At 46.5% G+C, this 18,659-nt stretch overlaps 1 protein-coding gene across 2 annotated transcripts in view; it reads right to left on the reverse strand.

The window, feature by feature from the left end:
* RRAS2 (RAS related 2) overlaps nt 1-17,753 on the reverse strand; it is a 34,801-nt gene extending 17,048 nt beyond the window's left edge. Inside the window, exon 1 of one of the 2 annotated variants that reach the window (XM_015864094.2) lies at nt 17,405-17,753. In XM_015864094.2, coding sequence (XP_015719580.1) covers nt 17,405-17,509 — 105 coding nt within the window. In that variant the 5' untranslated portion in view covers nt 17,510-17,753. Of the gene's footprint in view, nt 1-7,310; nt 7,353-17,404 lie in introns of those variants that run through there. The other variant, XM_015864095.1, reaches the window with a different exon arrangement.
* Nucleotides 17,754-18,659: the final 906 nt, after the last annotated feature.

Raw genomic sequence — 18,659 nt, forward strand, 5'->3', positions numbered from 1 at the left:
TGCTGCATCCACAGGTGCTGGGAAGCAGAGGCTGGGGGGGGGGGGGGGGGGGGGAAAACAATGGGATACAGGGGAAGTATCTTCATTTTGAAGACCAATGCATACATCTAAATCCTGTCTAAGCACATTTCCTTTCTGCATTTAGGTGATTTGAACTTCCCATCCACAAATGCACTCACTTCTGCTCCCATTTTTGTCCTGCAGCAACTTCCAGAACAGCTTAGGCTCAGCAGAAGCTGGAGAGCTTCTGACTCCTGAACAGATAATTACAAGATTCTGGGGAAAAAAAAACCAAACCTGAGGATCCATGAAGTGGCATATTGTCTCAGAGAAAAGGCATGTGACACATAACCAAAGCAGCCTGACAAATTGCGAGTGTGTGCTCCTACCACAGAGGCTCACAGAATAAACATGGCACATGCTTTATTGAAAAAGATGGCATGCCTTCTCGCTAACTTCCTGCCAGGCTTAAATAAACCATCAGGAGAACTTCTTGTGAAGCGTTAATGCAGCCTCAGCACTTGAGTTATGGACAGAGAGGGTAGTGGTTCCATGCAGGTAACATCAACACCAATGAAAGGGTTTTTAATTCACATGTTTGGTCACAGAAAGAAGCAACATTTGGCTCAGTTCAGAACTGCATGGGAATTAAAAATATATATATATTTTCTTTAAAACAGCCTTCAGATTTAAACTCAATCCAAATCTGTGCTGTGCTTACATTTCTCCCATTGCTAGCTGACAGCTCCCCACGCTGCACACATCTCAGCAGTGGGAGCTATGCGGCCTGCAAACGCTTGCCTCTGGTTTACAGCTCTTCTACTGAGTGCCCTCCCAGACATGCTGTAAACTACACGGACCTTAAACTCTGGACTCTGGCTGCTTATGGCAATACAGCCTTCAGCACTCAGGATCCGAAAGAAGTTCACATTCCCTGTCTTTCAAGACTTCTTTGTATAGCCTTGAATTAATGCCCTTTAATGGCAATAAGCACCAGCAATGTTCTTTGAAAAGGCAATGCAATCTCTCAAGTCTAAACATGTCTGATTATAAAACACGCTCTATCCTGCAAGCACAGATGAGTCTTGACTTCATTTTTGCTTCACAACAGATATATGCAATAGCAATTTGCAACTCAAGGAACATTCAAGTATTCTGGTGCACTTTGTCTTCTCATCTAAGACTTCATTAGGCTCAGACATATGCATACAAGCTCTTCAGGATCATCTGGGTTTCCACCTCTAGAAGCCCACACCTTTTCACACTTATTATCTGGTTATACACCTTTCCTAAATTCAGATTATGGGAATACAGCTGTAGGTGGAAAAAAGTTTCTCAGTAAAGTCCCCCTGAGGATAGGGGACTGGAGCTTACTTGGATCATGTATAACATCATTAAGACAACTGCATAACAGGAGGTTTTGATATATAAATTTAAGTACCATAATGAGGTAAGGTTTAGAATCAATTAATATAGTTCATCAGTTCCGTAACTGAGACCTAATTAAAACAGTCAGCAAGAGACCTCAGATTAGAGGCTACCAAGCTACATTTAGGGCACTCAGTCTTATGAAGCCACTTTACAGTCCCTTCAAGGATGCAGAGAAAGTGCTCAAATACAGACTGAAAACTGACTCCACAGCAAAGATAAACCCTGGAGAAGAGTCCAAATGTTCACCTCAAATCAGAACGGTTACAGTCTATTCAAGCAGCAAACAAACTGCTTGTTAACTAGACTTCTCATATAGCCTGACCTCAGCTACGGACATCTGGACCCAGGGTAAAACCAGCCAAACGGGCTGAACCAAAAGAGTGAAAGCTCCCAGCAGTTTTCACTACATACCATTTGATCCATTAATAAAAGAAAAATGGCAACGAATCATTAGCATGCATGTAATTAAAAGCGAAGATGATTTTCAAAGCCCAAACCACACTTCACTTAGTCTATGAGATCACTGCAGTCAGAGATAGCAGTGCATTAGGTTCCATCCCTTTTTTTTTTTTTTCCTCCTTATTAGCACAGTAAGCCCCCAGGAACTCTTGAACACCAGCTTGGACAACATCCAACATGAAAATGTTCTGCTTCATTAGCGAGGCACGGAGTACTTTATTTTCCGAAATTTATTAGCTGATCATAAGGAGCTAATTATTTAGGAAGAGCTATAAAATAGTAGTTAAATCTACTAAGAACTATTGTGTCAGACAAGCATGATTCTGATGGCTTATTTGCCCAAATCATGTATTTATTTAACTCCAACCTTGTGGCCCGAGACAAGACTGTCTAGACTCATTTCATAGACTACAGACAATTACTGTAATCTTTAAGTTCTGAAATTGTCATAACCAGAAGTGCCAAGAATGCTAAAGTGGCAACTGTGTTATTTAGCCATCTATTTTTCATTAGCAAGGCCAATAATTATCAGCTTCCCTCCCAAATCCTCATCCAGTTAAAACCCACATAGCAGTTAACTTTGAGTCCTGAAAAATCTTAAATGCCAATGACAGAATTGGTTGTCTACCTATGAAGTAATGAAGTTATCAGCTTCTTGGAAGTCTGTTAATCCTTCAGGTGCGCCAATATCCAAAGCTGAATAATGTATGTTTTACCACTGTAGTGCATGTAGCAAAATCAGTTCAACTGAAAACATCTGAGACAGCTTTCCCTTACAAAAAGAACACCTGAATAGCTGGCCGGTGGCAGGCTGGTAGACAAAAAGTTCATACTGAAAAGCTACCATAGCGATAACATACTGAATGCACACTTTTACTGAGGCACTTTAAGTTTCCTTTACACTACAGCAGACACCAGATGAGGCCCAATGTCTCAACACACACAAACCTCACACTACAGCACTGCCAACATTCCCAAAACTGCTATTCCAGCACATCGGTATCAGTCATCGTTCTGCAGTTCAAGATGAAAACGTGCTTGCTCTTTTTCTTGCCTCCTGAAACAGATTCCCTGAAGTTCACAGCTAAATAAAAGCTCAGATAGAGTTATCCTGGTCAACAAATATTATCTGGCAACCCCCTAAAGCAAGTAGGAATGAGAAGAGAGCACAGCACCTACACACTAATCACTCCCAAGTCCAGCACTAAGCTCCATAACCTTAACATCTTCTCCACAAGATGGTTTTTTCAAGGGACTGACGCTACAGTACTGTTTTCTTAACCCAGATAGAAGTATTTACGCCCTTAGCTTGGGATTTAGAGCCAAACAAGACCTAGGAGCATTTTCTACCTTGTCCCTAAGGCAAGGCATCAGATTAACCTACCAACTGTGAAAAGGGGGGGGGGGAACTTGGCCAGGTAGAAGAGGAGTAGAAAGCCTTTTAGCAGCAGCAACAGCATGGTTCTGGCTCCCAGTACACAAGTGTCCCTTTGTTTGGTTTGTCAACCTGGACACAGCGCATGAATGATCAGGTTCTGACAGGGGAAAAGACTGAACCTGACCATTGTCAGCCAAACAGAGCAGAGCAATGTGATAGCCACAGCACCACTGAACATGCAACTCGGTACAATGGAGAAATTCTACCCCTGCTCAGAAGAGAGGTATCTGGGACAGATTTCAGAGAGATTAACCTGAAATCACGATGAGGCACAATGCCTATGGAAAAGCACACATCCATTAAACAGAGGCAGTTCCCACAGATGCCGACACTACTGCTTCATAAGAAGCAGCCCTGGCTAACACCACTACTTTCGGAAGCACCAATTTTCCCTAAAACAAAAGACTATAAATCTAATATACAGCGTTAAAGGAGCCCGCAGCTTGGACTTCCACAACTGAAAGAAAGCTTCAGCTGGACAAATGGCTTTGAAAAATAGCAAGCACTGTCCAGACACCAGTGCAGTACAGTGTTTTTCTTTCCAGCCTAAACAGCACTCCCGCTGAAGCTAATGCCCCTGGAAGAAGTCCCATAACGACTCTGAAGACTTACTCCTCTTACTACCATCAGTAGCAGACTTCCAGATCAAAGGCGACTTCTTCACAGTGCCATTCAGACTGCTTTTCTCATCAGTACTAGACTGTGGGACAGAGGGAAGGAATACAAGAGGTAATGTGGGAAAAATTATCCTCAGTGCTCAGAAGGAAAAAGTGAAAATAAAAAAAACAGATAGTTGTGAAATATGGGAAGTTGTTGTTCCATGTCTGGTGTCAGTCCCACAAGTCCAACTGAGCACAGCATCCTGCAATAGCTCCAGCCCCTGCATTTATCGTTGGATGTCACACACCTGTGCTACACTGGTCTATAACACAGCAACACAAGTCTGCCCAGAATCAGCAAATTCACTTTTAAGCAGTAAATGGGCAGAGTGACATTTACAGTTTACATACAAGCATTTTCTGTGCTTTCCCAGGGACGGTGCTCACTGCCCACCCACCACAGCCCCCACCAAACAGCACCACTCACACAGGGAAAGTACAGTGTGAACAACAAGGCTCACTTATGGTTAAGTGTGAACGGACACCAATTCCAGGAACCAGAGCTATCAAGCAATTTTACAGTTGCTACTCCTGACATGTTGAGCAAGTTTTGGTGTTGCAGAACCAGTCACAGGTGTTGCCTTGCTCAGTGCAGCTTGGTAGCTGGTCTAGAGGGAAAAGGAAGAGATCCTGAAGCTCCAGTGCTTTTGGCCACAGAATCTTTAGATTTTCAAGTTAAAGAGTATTGAACAGAAACATTCTCATTTCCTCAAATTTTGTGTTCAAAAAGCTTTTGTCCCCTGCATCCAGTCTATGCATTTAAGCAGGCATTATTTCCATCTAAAAAACAAACCTATTTATGAGCAAAACATTTGCTTATACTAATAAAACCAACCACAGTGTCTCTTCCCTTTGGTGGCTGCACCTGCAGGGTACTGCCACTCTCGGTGCCACCCAAACCACAACACAGGCTCGGGGGAACTCATTTCTTGCTCGGTTTTAACACAGACACTGTGTGGAACAGGAACACATTGAGTATTTGTGGCACTAACAATGTTTAGTCAAATATTTTACTTGACTTTTGAGCTGGAGGGCCTAAGCAGCTGTGTGTTAATACCATTCTCATAGCCTTTGGAGAACTCAACAGCAAGGGCTGCTTTGCCCAACTACCTCCCAGCCAGGTGGTGTTATAACTGAGGCAGAGAAATAAACAGCTCCTGCAACAAACCATGCCAGAGCTGAGCAGTAGCAGGCTCATTCTCATGTTCACGTCTGCTTCGCACAACACAATGCCACAAAGTACAGGCTCGTGTGCAAATATCTATTTTCGCATTACAAAAAGCCACATCTATTATGAACCACATCAAGAAGCTGCAAGTAAACATCCAGCTGCAGTGCTGCATGCTCTGCCACCACAAGCAGTCAACAAGAGCTTTTACAGTATGGCCATGTATGGTAGCAGTAAGGAAAGCAAATGCACGGTGACAGCAGCCCCACACTGAGCAGCATCACCTCTGTGATAGAGCCAGCTGTAGCAAGCAAACATGTGCACTGAGCACTGCATCCACAAGCTGCCCCTCAGCACCCAGGGACTTGCATCCCTTGGATCCAGGGGCATGTACTGGAGCCATGCAGACCTTAGACCACTGAGAAGCAAGGTGTCATGTTTTCTCCCCCAGCATTCAGATACACAGGATGTTAAAGCAGGTCCCAAAATAGTTCTTCACACACCACTACAGCAGCAGATAAACACCACTAAAAGGAAACAGCGCTTTGTTCAGTCACTATTTCTCTGAAGGGCTGGATGCTGGGCCAAAACCTGTTCTCCCCAGTGAAGATACTTTCTCAGGTAAACTACAGGTGCAGAATTCTGTCATTCAAAGCGCAGCACTTCAGATATCAGTCTAGCAAAAGATGCTGTGATAGTGCAGACCAAGATAGTTGTCTTCCTCTAGTTCTACCATCTTAAGCTTGTGGATGCAGTTTTGCTTCAGCAGTTAGCAAATTAGTCATACAAACAAGGTTTATTATCAAAATGCATTCAATATAGTGGTGGACTCCCTGTAAACCAGCAGAACTTAAGACCACTAAGAGAACTCCAAATCCTACCATCCTCCTTTTTACATCCTTCCCCACTGCACTGCTTAACCCTCACTAGCAACAGGATGAAAGCAAACAGCCTCATGTTTTTTAGGGAGGTTCAGGTTGGATATCAGAATCATTGAATGGCTTAGAAGAGACCCCAAGGATCATCAAGTTCCAACCCCTTTGCCACAGGCAGGGCCATCAACATCCAGATCTTGTACTAGACCAGGTTGCCCAGGGCCCCATCCAACTTTGTCTACTGACTTGGACACACCTGAATCCTTTTTCCTAGTGACTTTCCCTATTAAGAGGCAAACAAATACCACAGAGTCACACACATTTGTACCAAAGTGCAAGGGCAGTTCTTTACCAAATATGCCTTGAATACATTTGATTATTTTTCCCAGCATAACTCTGTATGCAAGCAAGCTAACAAAGTAATGCCAAATGCTTTCTCACAAATGCATTCAACATTGACCAGTGCATAATCCCACATGTAAGATTGATGGGTTTTTGGATATTTAGGCTCCTAAAAAGCAGTGAAGTTTAAAAATGATGGATTCAAATACATACTCAGATACTTCAGTTTTACAACACTACACGGTTAGTTAAGATTTGTTCTGGGGGGTTTCCAGCAAGGTGGTTTCCCTTCTGTCCCCTCACACTCTCATTCTGACAAAAATTTACATGAGTTCTCAAATAAACTTGTTTTCTAAATTTACGAACTGCCCTCAGCCTGAACAGAGCAGACAGGGCACATGATTCACTCATTTGCATTGGAGGATACATGCCGAGTTCTCCGTATCACATTCCTTTAGAGGAAGCAGTGAAGGAGAAAAGCATCGCTAAGTGGAAAACACAGGTGTGAGCCATATGAATACAGGTCATGAGAAGTTTTGGTAAACATATTAGCTAAAACACGAAGACAATTCTTCACAAGAAAAGCAAAGCAAAACAATTGTTTATTAAACTTGAGCACGCTAATCATATTTTTTTGCTTAAGACAAATTGTTTCTGTTACCTGCTATTCTGAATCTCTGACTTTATGTCTACTAGCTCGTAATCAGACCTGAATGCAACAAGGTACCTTCTTCAGGATTGTTCATAACTGAGATATTTTTCCTTTGAGAAACAGTTACGTAAACCAACATACCATAACTCAGTATTAGAGTAGATAGCAAGCTCAGGAAAGAAGATACTGGTATGAATCCAGCACAGAAAGATTTCTATGGAGGCTAGTAATGACTTACAAAGAAAATCTTTTTGCTTATTATCTTAAGATGACAAAATAAACTTACACTGCCGCATGCTGCAGTCAGCTCCATTACCCTGGTTCAGCCTCCCAGCTTGGCAGGTCCCGCTAGGTTTCGCGGTAGGGAAGCTCCTACTTTTGAAGCATAACCTCTTTCCAGTTGCATTTCAGCCCTCTTCAAAACAATTAACACGTTCCCCACTCCACTTCTGCATGCCAAAGTCCAAGCAGCAGCTGGTACTGCAGTGTAGAAAGCACAGCAAAGAGAATTTGCTATCCAAAGCGAGGTGTAAGAGCACAGCACAGGACATTCTGTAGTCAAATCCACTTGAAACAAAGCAAGTTCAGTTATGCCACTTGGAGCAAGTTTGTATTCACAGAAACTGAGCTAAATTACTTCAGCTCCACTCCTGCCACATGCAGGAGGGAGACACTCGTCCCACACTGCTTGAGTTTACAGCTTGCTGCAGTCTCCCAATACTGTACCAGTTCAACAGTGCTTGGAGAAATACCTTTACTACACACCTTTCACAGAAAGGGCTCAGAACACCTCACTCTAAAGAAAAAGTTACCCATCATCAAAAAAACAAACCCAAACAAAACAGGCTTCCCATTACAAAAATCACCTATACAAAAAATTCCATACTCAGATAACACCATGCAGTTCTCCTGATTATGTACTGCATGCACAATCAAATATGACTTTAAATAAGTTGGAAGTGCCAGTATTTCATCATCTTCTTAAGCAAACAAGAGCTCAAGTAAGAGCAAATGCGCTTATTAAACACATAGAGGCAGGAACACAGCAAAAGTCATCTTAAACGTGCAAGCAGCGTGCAAAGACCTTTAATTTCTTTACTTAGAGAAGGTTTTAGAATGCAGGAGGGTTGATCAGTTGTTTTTGTTGGTTCTCTTTGGTTTTTAGAAGGGAAAAAAAACAACAAAAACAACCCATACCCTACTGCTATTTCCGCTCCCATATTCTACCAAGTAGTGATCTTGTGGTAAAGGCATTCAGTGAAGAGAAAACAGCGTGGAATGCACAAGCAGCCAGCCCTCTGCACCCAAACCACAGGAAAGTACATTAGTTTCTCTCGTTTTTATAGATTAAAAACAGGTTCTTCAACTTTATTGTGCTTAAAATAATGGACTATTCAGACTTCCAGTAACCACCGATGAAGTCTCAGGACAGCCAGTCCATCAGTATGACAAGAAAGGTTTCAGGTCACCTTATCTTCTTGTTGGTTAACTCTTCCTTATCCAGTCTGGATAGAACCTTAACTCTCAGCATAACATTACTGCACAGACCTCTGCAGCCATCAACTAATGGCAAAACCAAAAACTAAGATACTCACCCATACAGAACAGATACAATCAAAGGCCTTCTTCCAGCACTAGAAAACACTTATTTGAACTCTAAGTTTTCTACACTTCTTTTCTGTGCATGCATAAAAAGAAACCTTCCATAATCATCAGAGCTCAGAAGCTGTTAGATGGGCTATGCCCATCCCAAACTTGTCAAACAGATGCCATTCTAAGAAATGAAGTTACAACAAAGTTCTCTTTGGGTGTGCTCTGGCCCTGACAATATGAGAGCATTGGGTCTAGGAAATGGTTGTCAGACCCCAAAGGCAGAGGCTGAATGGTCAGAGCTGAAGCTGTTCATCTCCCACAGGCAGGCTGAGCTCATTCTCCCAGATCACCACCACTTCCCCTTGCACAGGAGATCACTGCATGAGACACAGTGCTTCTGGTTATTCTCTTATGAGTATTTGTAAATTGAAAACAAAAACAAGCAGGAAAACACAAATGCAATTTTATCTCAGGCTACAGAAACCCTTAAATCATGAGCAAAATCCCTGCCTTTGTACAAACTCAGACGGCTTTTAAAGATCCTAAGTCACCACTACACTGAACTCACCCTGCACATAGTAGATTATTTGCAAATTCTGCTCCAAGCAAATGATTTGATTTTCCTTTGATTGTGTTTCCTCTCACAGAGAAGATTCCTGGAGCACAAGTCTAAAAATTCACAGTGCCCCACAACACAAGGCAAAGCAGCTATGGAGGAGGGGAAGCCACTATTAAAAATGTGAGGAATGCAACCTACTTAGAGAAAGGCAGATAATGTCAGGACAAAGGAGGCGACTGCTAAGGTTTAAGGCTCTTTCCCAATACAATCCCACCAACACAGACAGTGGGCAACATCCCCCTGGCAGAAGCAGATCACCACCACCTGTCCGTAAAGAGACAGAAATAAGATGCACTTCCACTCTTTAGAGCTTCTTATTCTAGTGCTCTTACACTGCTTACAAACTAAGGATTATTTCAGCTTCACACAGGCTCACCTTCCAACTTGAGGGCCTGGAAATCATTCATTTCAGCACACAGCCTACAGACTTCTCTGCTGGGCACAAGGATGCTCTCCCACACCCAGAATACCCAAACTGAGAGCTCCCAGTAAGGTATGAAGACAGATCACAAAGATGAGGGACATCAGGTGAAGAAAAGGCAGCATATGAGAAATCTAAATGGCACAGCAGATGTGTTTGTGCGTTGGAAATCTCTATCAGGGTACATGGTCATGATAACTTCGCTCAGGGCCTGGTGGGCAGGCAGCAGAACAACATGCAAAGAGCGGGCATTTCCAGGGAATTTTGAAAACCAACAGCTAAAAAAAACAAACCCAAGCAGCAACTGAAAATGCAAGACAAGTATGAAAAACAGCCTGATAATTGTTTTGTTGTGTCACACAAAGTCAAAATCCCTTTAAATACACCACCACTGCTTATTTTGCTTGTGCATACCTGGTGGGAGCCAGCAGAAGAAAACCTTACATACATTTCTAACAGTCCCATAGCATAGACACAAGTCCATTATCAGCAACCACTTTTTTTTTGAATGACGACATAGAACCTTCTTAGAAGGAAAGACAGACCCTGAAATACTACCAGGAACGTGCTTCATGCAGTACATGCTGTTGTAATTCCATTTGTTTCCCTTACACAGAGGGAGTCTAACAGAAGATGTTTAACAGATCACTTTTCCATCCAAAGACACCAGATTCTTCACACTTATCATGGGCAAACTTATCATGGGCATCCTACCATTTTCATGGTCCACTTGCCACATAAAAAGAAAAACATTCAAGATTTGCTTGTAGGCTCACAGATTTCTATCTGCTTAAGTAAGGAATACTCCAGATCTTCTGTAGTATGACCTGAGGAAGTATTTTGCCAGAAAAAGTTAAAGGAACTAGAATTATTTTAAATTTTCACCTTTTTCTAGCAAATACAACTAGACTCAACACACAGAACACTCAGACCAGCACAGAAGTTTCAGGGAAGGCTTTTGAGCCGAGGAAGGTGACAGGCATTACAGACATAATCACATACACCTAATGTTTATACACTGAGAAATTAAGTTTTGCACAGACCTTCTGCATAAAGACCTTTTTCTCTTGAACTACAGCACTCGGACGCGTCACAGTGAATACCCAGTTAATGATTAATGCACACAAGTGTCAGCAGCTAATGCTTTCTCTCTCCCATGCGGAAAGGGGTCCTGCTGCATACTACTCCCTCCCACATCCCCACAGACGACAACCTACTGCCACAGTGGACCCAACAAGATGCTGTGGGTCTGGCTATGCTCACGCCACTGCCAGCCAGAGCTGTGTGCAGGCAGTGTAACTGATCCCCGCTAGAAACATTCCCTGGTTATTTTTAACTGAGGGTTTCAGGAGTTGCAGAGAACTTAAGGAGTTCCTTCTCTTCTCAAGTTTTGGCTCCTGCTCCCCCCCACCACCAAGGTAAGGCTCCGTGTCCCTGCCACCTTCCCTGCTCCACATGCATCACCCAACCCCACTCCTAGGGCAGTTGTGCCACAGGTCAGCACATTGTAAGCTACACAAAGTCTACCGGCAACCTGCCCTCATCCGGGATCTCAGCCCATAACCAGAGCTTACAGCACTTCCCCATGTAACAAGAGAAGCATAGTACAACCTTACCAGCACCACCCAGCTCGGCACAGCCCCAGAGCTTTCCCTCCACCTGCGGCAGATCAGAAGCTGTGAGCTCACCTCACTGCCAGGCAGCACTGCACAGTGCTCCATTAGTCGCTAGATAAACACATGGATGTGACCTTCCTTCACCCAGACAGGAGAAGCCCTTGTGCTGTACTCCACTCCAACCCTCCTGTAGACAACCCACCCATACCAACAGTGCTTTCACCCTCATGGCAGCTCCACCTAGAAGCAGCCCCACTCACCAAGGAGTGCAGTGTCTTCACTGGTACGTGACTAGCTTAAAGCGTACAGAACATCCTAATTAAGAAAGGGCAAAGCAAAGAGCTGAAGTAAATATCCCTTCTGCCTGCTACCTACTTGAAGTGATTAAGTTATAAAGAGAGGAATGACTCTTTCTCTCATATTACCTGTTTCTCCCTGAGGGGTTTAGAGGCTATTTTGGACGTGAGCTGCAACAGCACGAAAGCTGTGAGACAACAGCAAAAAAAAACATGAGATAAAAAAGAAAGTGAGAAAAAAAACCTTTTCAAGACGATAGGGCACATATCGCTTCGGAAAGAAAAACACAGCTCAAGGCCAGCAGGGAGGGCCTCACACACTGCTCATACACAAACAGCTCACCTAGAAGGCAGCTCCCCACACCTGCAGTGATGGCTTACCATTTCTATCCATCACCATTTTAAAACAAAACTCCAGCACCTATGGGTGTTAGTTATAACTAAGCTGCCTGCTCTGGGTCCCATTCACTCTGCCTCTTCCAATAAAGGTTTGGCTAGGGTGATCCCAGTCATATCCAGACATCTGGGAATGTGTTATAACAAAGCATGAGGGAAAAGTCAAGGGACAAGGAACAGCTACAAACAGGATTTCAGCTGGGGTTAGTTTTACATTCTTGAAGCAGAACACATAATACATGCAGCACCTACCTGGATACTACATTTTCACAGTGGCTATGGCCTTAAGAGAGCACAAGACTACTAAGCCAGTAGGATAAGAAGTATGAGTGATGAGGACTGACTCAGTAGTGTCACACAGGTCTAGACCTGAGAACAGACTAATTCAGGAAGATCTGTATAACTCCAGCTTCCTACCAGCTAGACACTTAAAGCTAGCAGTTACCTTACAGCACCTTAAGGAGCTAAGATGCCATCTCCAGCGCTGGTAACATTATCAGTAAATGCCAATAAATCACGTAAACATAAGGTATTCTGAAGCAGAACATCTTTGCCCTTCACACACCCCAGTAGAAGGGTCATGCTTGCAGCAGCCACCCCCTGCAGCCTGCAGCACAGCCTAAAGCTCCAGCTGAGGCAGGGAGCCTCTCACATGGCTGGGGTGCAGGGCTCAGTGCCAGCGCTGCTGTTCACCCTGCAAGCACAAAGGGCACCCAGCCTGGGAAGCTGTGCCAGCACTCCTTGTGCAAATGATGCTAGAAGCACCCAGATAACCAGCAGCACACAGCAACACCGACTTACTGTGCAAGCAACTGTTGCACAACAAGGTGCTTTCTGACTGCAAAGAATTTTAAGTTATCTCAAAGGAATTTCACTTTGGGATGGGAGCGTGCCCAGTTCTGAACACAGCTCACTTAATGAGCCATTTTCATCATGTCCCTTCTAAGTACATCAATGCATGGCATCCCTGCTGGGTAAGTTACGATGCACTGTACCACTACAGAACCCCAGAGCCTGCCTTGCAGATATCTCTGTGGTGAGGGACTGCACCATTTCACCCCACCAAATTCTCAGCACCTCTTGGCACACTTTCAACCCATCTTTGCCAGCAAGTCAGGCCAGCAGTTAACTACTTCAGTTGCCAGGCTGCAGATCTACAACTGAGCAATACAAACCTTTTACTGGTGGCAGTGCTCTGGAAAGCGCAGAGCCAAGGGTTCAGGTTTCACAAGAAGAGAAACAAGAGGCCCTTATTTTTCCAGGTGACTGCATCACAAGAGCTTTGTTTGGATTAGGATTTTCATTTCCCACCTTCTGCAACACACACACACACGCCACCTTTAACCTCGGTGGATGCCAACATGAAGACATTCGTTCCCTGAGTCGTGTTTTGCCACCTTGCATCACACCACACTGCTCACTGTAATACAACCCTGCTGTTTACCACAATGTAAGCATACAGTTACAGCATGCCCCACATGAATCCACAGCCTGGAATCCGTGACATTTTATTCCTTCAATTTATTGTACGGGCTCACTCGAGGAATATCTTCTGTCAGCAGCATTTCATCAGAATACCCAGGAATGAGAGAGGGGCTTCAACACTCAAGCACAGCACATACAGGTGGCACACAATGTTCAGACACTGGGGTCTGCCCAGCTCCCAACATGGACACCAGCTGCATTTCAGTTGTTGTTTTTCCATCTGCTTTACTGTGCTGTTTTAGAACCTTGCCTTAAGATTGAGAACAAGGCCATTTTTTTTTTTCCACACAACAACTCCATCGAATAAAATGATATACTGAGTCAACTCACCCCAGTTGTATTTCTAGTAATGGGAACTAGTGTTCTGGTGAAAACAGTAGTTTGGAAAAGGAAAAACATATCAGGACAGCTGCTCACCACCTATCTGTAAGCCATATACACGTGCTTTCAGAGCAACACCTGGTATTAGCTGTCTACCTCCAATTTGCTCTGCTTGCTTGTTGAGTAAAGTGGCCAGCTCAGCTCCAATCAGAACTGGTTACTGACAGCTGGAAGGGAAACCTACTATTATTCTTACTGCAAATTTTCACTTGTAAATACAGCATGAAGTCAGTACACACACACACAAAACAGTCAATGGATCCCCACATATATTTTTTATGTTGCATGAATTGTTCCAGCAGCCTAAAACACATTCCTGTACTACCACATTTAGCATGAAGTTGACTGACAAGCTGAGCTCTGCCACACTGAAGGAACTGCATCCAGTCAACACCACCTCAAGGTTTTTAAACCAACACATTCTCTGGAGATATTCACCCTTGGGAGCCACTGGAGGCTGCTCAGCATACAAACACAACAAAACCTTCAACATTACTAAAAGGAAGAAGAATATGATGAATTATTTTAACAATTTTGACCAAGGGCAGCCACAGCTTCGCAGAGCAGATACTTGGACACATAGAACGTCAGTGGCATTCCTGCTGTGTGCTGCTGAAACAAGCAGTGCAGCGATCCAGCTAACCAAAAAAAGCATGAAGTAAATGGCAACTGCAGGCTAAGAAGTATGCAGAGGGTGATTAAGTACTTGCGAGCTGCACTCCCTTTAAGCAAGGAAACCTGAATATTACAAAGGGCTGAGTTGGAAGGGAATGTGGGGTATTTTGTGACAGACCTCTGCATGACAGCTGGAGAGAAGCTATTGCAGCAACAGCTGTGTGCCCTGCACGGCTCACGCTCCCAAATGCCTCAGCTGCCTGCAAGAAAGGCTTCTGCCTCTTTGGGGATCTCAGTGTGATGGATTATTTGTTTATTTTTTAACTAAGAGTAGGAATGTTTAGCTCCGGCACTTAGATTTAAAAGACTGTGGCATGAAGTTGAACTACCATTAACCAGGGCTTTCCTAAGGTTTATGACTGTGGCAGGGGCCATCTACTCCACAATTACAACTTCTCCACTTCCTGTCCTAACAGCACGCAGACTGGACAGCAGAAAGTTCATATATCACATCCTGATTTAGAGGAAATGATTGTGAATTTCCAGGATGAAATCCCATCCCACCAGCACTAATACCCAGCTCTGTTTATCTCCCTAGAGGAAGGGCTGAGAGGCGCACACCAGTCATCACACACCGACAGCCCTCATCTGCAAATGTGCACCCCACAGCTTCTCCAAGAGTAAGAGGAACTTCTGAACAGCTCACATGCAGTGGAAGAGCTTTGGCTGCAGGACCAAAACAGTGCTGTTTCAGCCCAAATTTGAGCACAACAACCACCAGGAACCGATGCTCTCATGCAGGATGCTGCACCCAGGACAGGAGGCTCCAGTGCCCCTACAAGGCCCAACCTCACACCATGCCACCACCACAAGCACTAAGCAATGCAGGAGGGATGCACTAGGCAGGCAAATCCCAGGGCTGGTGACAGAGAGCCACCCAGCTGGTTCTGCCTGCAGCCTCGGTTCCTCTTCACTTATTTCACCATTCACCAAAGGAAACCATTTCCTATTTTCAGATACAGATCTCCCCTTAATCCTCCAAAGGAGGCAACATACACCAGGACACGTGCTTTCCCACCACAGCTGAGCACAACAGCCCTGTTTACCTGGAAGCAACCAGCCCTGAAGCACAACTGCCCAAAGCACTTCTAGTTAAGCACAGGGAAACAAATCTAAGCGGGAACTATTCACCAACAAGAAGTGTTCCTCCTTAAGAGCTTCAGAACTGAGATGGTGACAACCACACTTTATCACGAGCAATAGCGATGCAAAACAGAGCTAAAATCCCTCAGTGACATCAAGCCCTGTCGTGCGGCCAAACCTAGCGCTGAGCCATGTTGTAGCGAGGCAATGACGAGTCTGCCACTTAATCCTGAGAAATTCCAGCAATGAGGCATGTGACTCGCTTGTAATCAATTTTAAAACAATTTGGAAAAGTTTCTACACAGTCCTGAAAGGAAAACAACATGTTTGGCAATACATTTACTGCGCAGGAAGGACAGCGATGGCTGCACGGCATCAGGCATACTTGACACCACCACAAGGTGTAAGAGCTCAGTAAAATATCCTCTCCAAGAAACAACACATCAAGCTTTATTTCCTATCATCCATAGCAATGCAGCAACTGCAGAAAACACACGACACCAGTCCCTAAGGCACCTGAGGCTCTGCACAGAGAGGGTCTTTATTCTCCAGCTATTTCTCAGGTTGTTCAGAGGCCAAGTTTTCTGCTAAAGATCACTTTGCCGTGGCAAGATTTCACATCAAGATAAAGCAACTGAGAGGGCAAAACAATGCAGATAATGTAATACAAGCTGACAATAAGCTGTTTTGGAAAATTCACTCTCAACACATCAGCTCAGCCCCACAGTGCTGTTCTGACACCACTCTTTTAAAGCTAAACGTCGCTTTCTCAGCTAATAGAGTTCCTTACATGGGACAAGGCAGACACGGGCTCCCCATTCACAGATTTCCTCTGGAAGAGGGGTGCAGATAGCAGCTCTTGAGCCAAAGCTTTTACTTCTATATGTGTGCAGCTTGAGTTCTGTTTTAATAAACTTTCAGTGCGCGTGCCTGCAAACTAATACAGCACTTCACAGAACCTTTCTCTCCTCCTATGCTAGAAATGACTATCCAAAAGCCATACTACAGCCAGGGACTCCACAAACCTATCCAGCAGCGCTTTCCAAGACAGCGGCGCCGGAGAACGGGCCTCCAGCCTCCTCCAGCCACACATGCTCCTCTCACACCAGCCCGGATACCCACAGGCACACCCAGGCAACACCATCCAAAGCGACCACACCGTGTTGCGTTAGCAGCGCTCCGAGCCAGTTGCAGTGGGTCAAGGAAGCGAGCAGCCCCCAGAGCAGCAGCAGGGATGGACCCGCTCGGCCACACGCGGTACCTACTGCTGCACAAAGCTGCGCAGACAGCAGCCGGTCCCATCTCAGCGCACCGTTCGCAACAGCTTCCCAGGAAGCCAAGCTCTTGAAGCCGCAGCTACCTGCGAGCCCCGAGCTCAGCCCGAAGGCACGGCACCGAGGTAAGCTAAAGCGGTACGATAGAGGGGCAGACCGAGGGCCCTCCCTCGCGAGGCACCTTTCCCCGTAGCCTTTCAGGAGCCGCAGAGCAGCACCGAGGCAGTCGTGCCGCCCGGCTCACCCTGCCCTGCCCCGCCGCCGCCCGCAGGGACGCGCTTCGCACCCCGGCGCCGCCCCACCCGCACGGCGCGGGCAGCGCCAGGCCGGAGGCGGCGGCCACCCCTTCCCTCCCGCGGCGCCTTCCCGGGGGGCCCCCCAAGGTCACGCCGCCGCCTCCCGCCGGCAGCACGGGGCGCCTCCGGGCCTTCCTCCCCCCCGGCTCCGCTCGCCGGGCAGCGCCCAGGCCCCGGCGCCGCGGCCGGGCGGAGCGGAACCACCCCGGCGCCGCGAGACGGGCTGCCCCAGCGCCGCGCCTCACCTGGATGAACTGGATGGTGAGCGCCGACTTGCCCACGCCGCCGCCGCCCACCACCACCAGCCGGTACTTCTCCTGCCCCGGGCCGTCCCTGCAGCCCGCGGCCATGGGGGAGCCTGGGGGAGCCGAGCGCGGCAGCGCCGCCAGGTCCGGCGCCTCCCTGCCCTCCGCCGCCGCCTTCCCTCCCCGCCGTCCGCCGCCCGCTCGGCTCCGAGCGGCCCCGGGCCCCGCCGCTCACGGAACGCGTGGCCGGCACAGCGCGAGTAACGGAGCGCCCCGCCGTGCGGCAGCGCCGAGCCGACAAGAGCAGCGCCGAGCCGAGCGAACGGAGCACCGCCCGCCCCCGCAGCCACGGCGCCGCGGCTACAAATGGCCGCCGGGGGGCGGGGCCGCCTCATCAGCCATGCTAATGAGCGCTAATACATACATGAGGGGGCGCGGCATCGGCCGCAGGAGGATCCCTCCCGGTCCCGTAAGGCCGGGCTGCCCCTCTGCGGGATCCTCGAAGCCGCGTGTCCCGGAGCTGCCCTTACCCCGAGTCACCACCCCGATGTCACGGCCGCCTCCGAGCTCTCGGCACGGCTGGACGTCTCTGCTCTCCTCCGTCCTAAGTTTGGTTTGTCTGTCTGTCTGCTTTTAATAGAAATGCAGCGAGGAGCTGTCAGCGCAGTGACCGTCCAGCCCCGCTCAGGGCATCGCCGAGTTCCGGGAGCTCAGCGGTCTCTGTGCAAACTATTGTAACAGGGTATCGGGTTCCCTCGGTGTGAAGATACAGAGAAGCGAACGCCTTATTCTAACCTTATCTTTTAAGCTTTCGGTTTCAAATACATTGTTTCAAAGAGCTGCTGGAGCCGCTGAGGCCGTCCAGTATTTGAATTCCACTTCAGAGGAAGGTTATCAGAGTGGACATCGAAGGCTTAAAACAAGTAACACCGGCATCCATTGCTTTAACAATGACTCCACTGTGAAAACCTGTTACCGTTAAATTCTTTGTGTTGGTCATTACCCAGTTTGACAGATAAAGCAGTAGATAACAGAAGAGATGGGCAGTAGCAGGTGAACAGTTTGTGTGACTGATAGCTGTATCCAAACAGCACCCAGGAGAGACCCAGCAACTCTTGCAGCAAGGCCCGGGTTTGGGAAACCATAAAAACACAACATGGCTTGGGTTGGAAAGGGCTTTAAACCCATCCAATTCCAACTCCCAGCCATAGGCAGGGCTGCTTCCCACCAGCTCAGGCTGCCCAGGGCCCCATTA

This window comes from Coturnix japonica, chromosome 5 (genome assembly GCF_001577835.2).
Source record: "Coturnix japonica isolate 7356 chromosome 5, Coturnix japonica 2.1, whole genome shotgun sequence".
Lineage (NCBI taxonomy): Eukaryota > Metazoa > Chordata > Aves > Galliformes > Phasianidae > Coturnix > Coturnix japonica.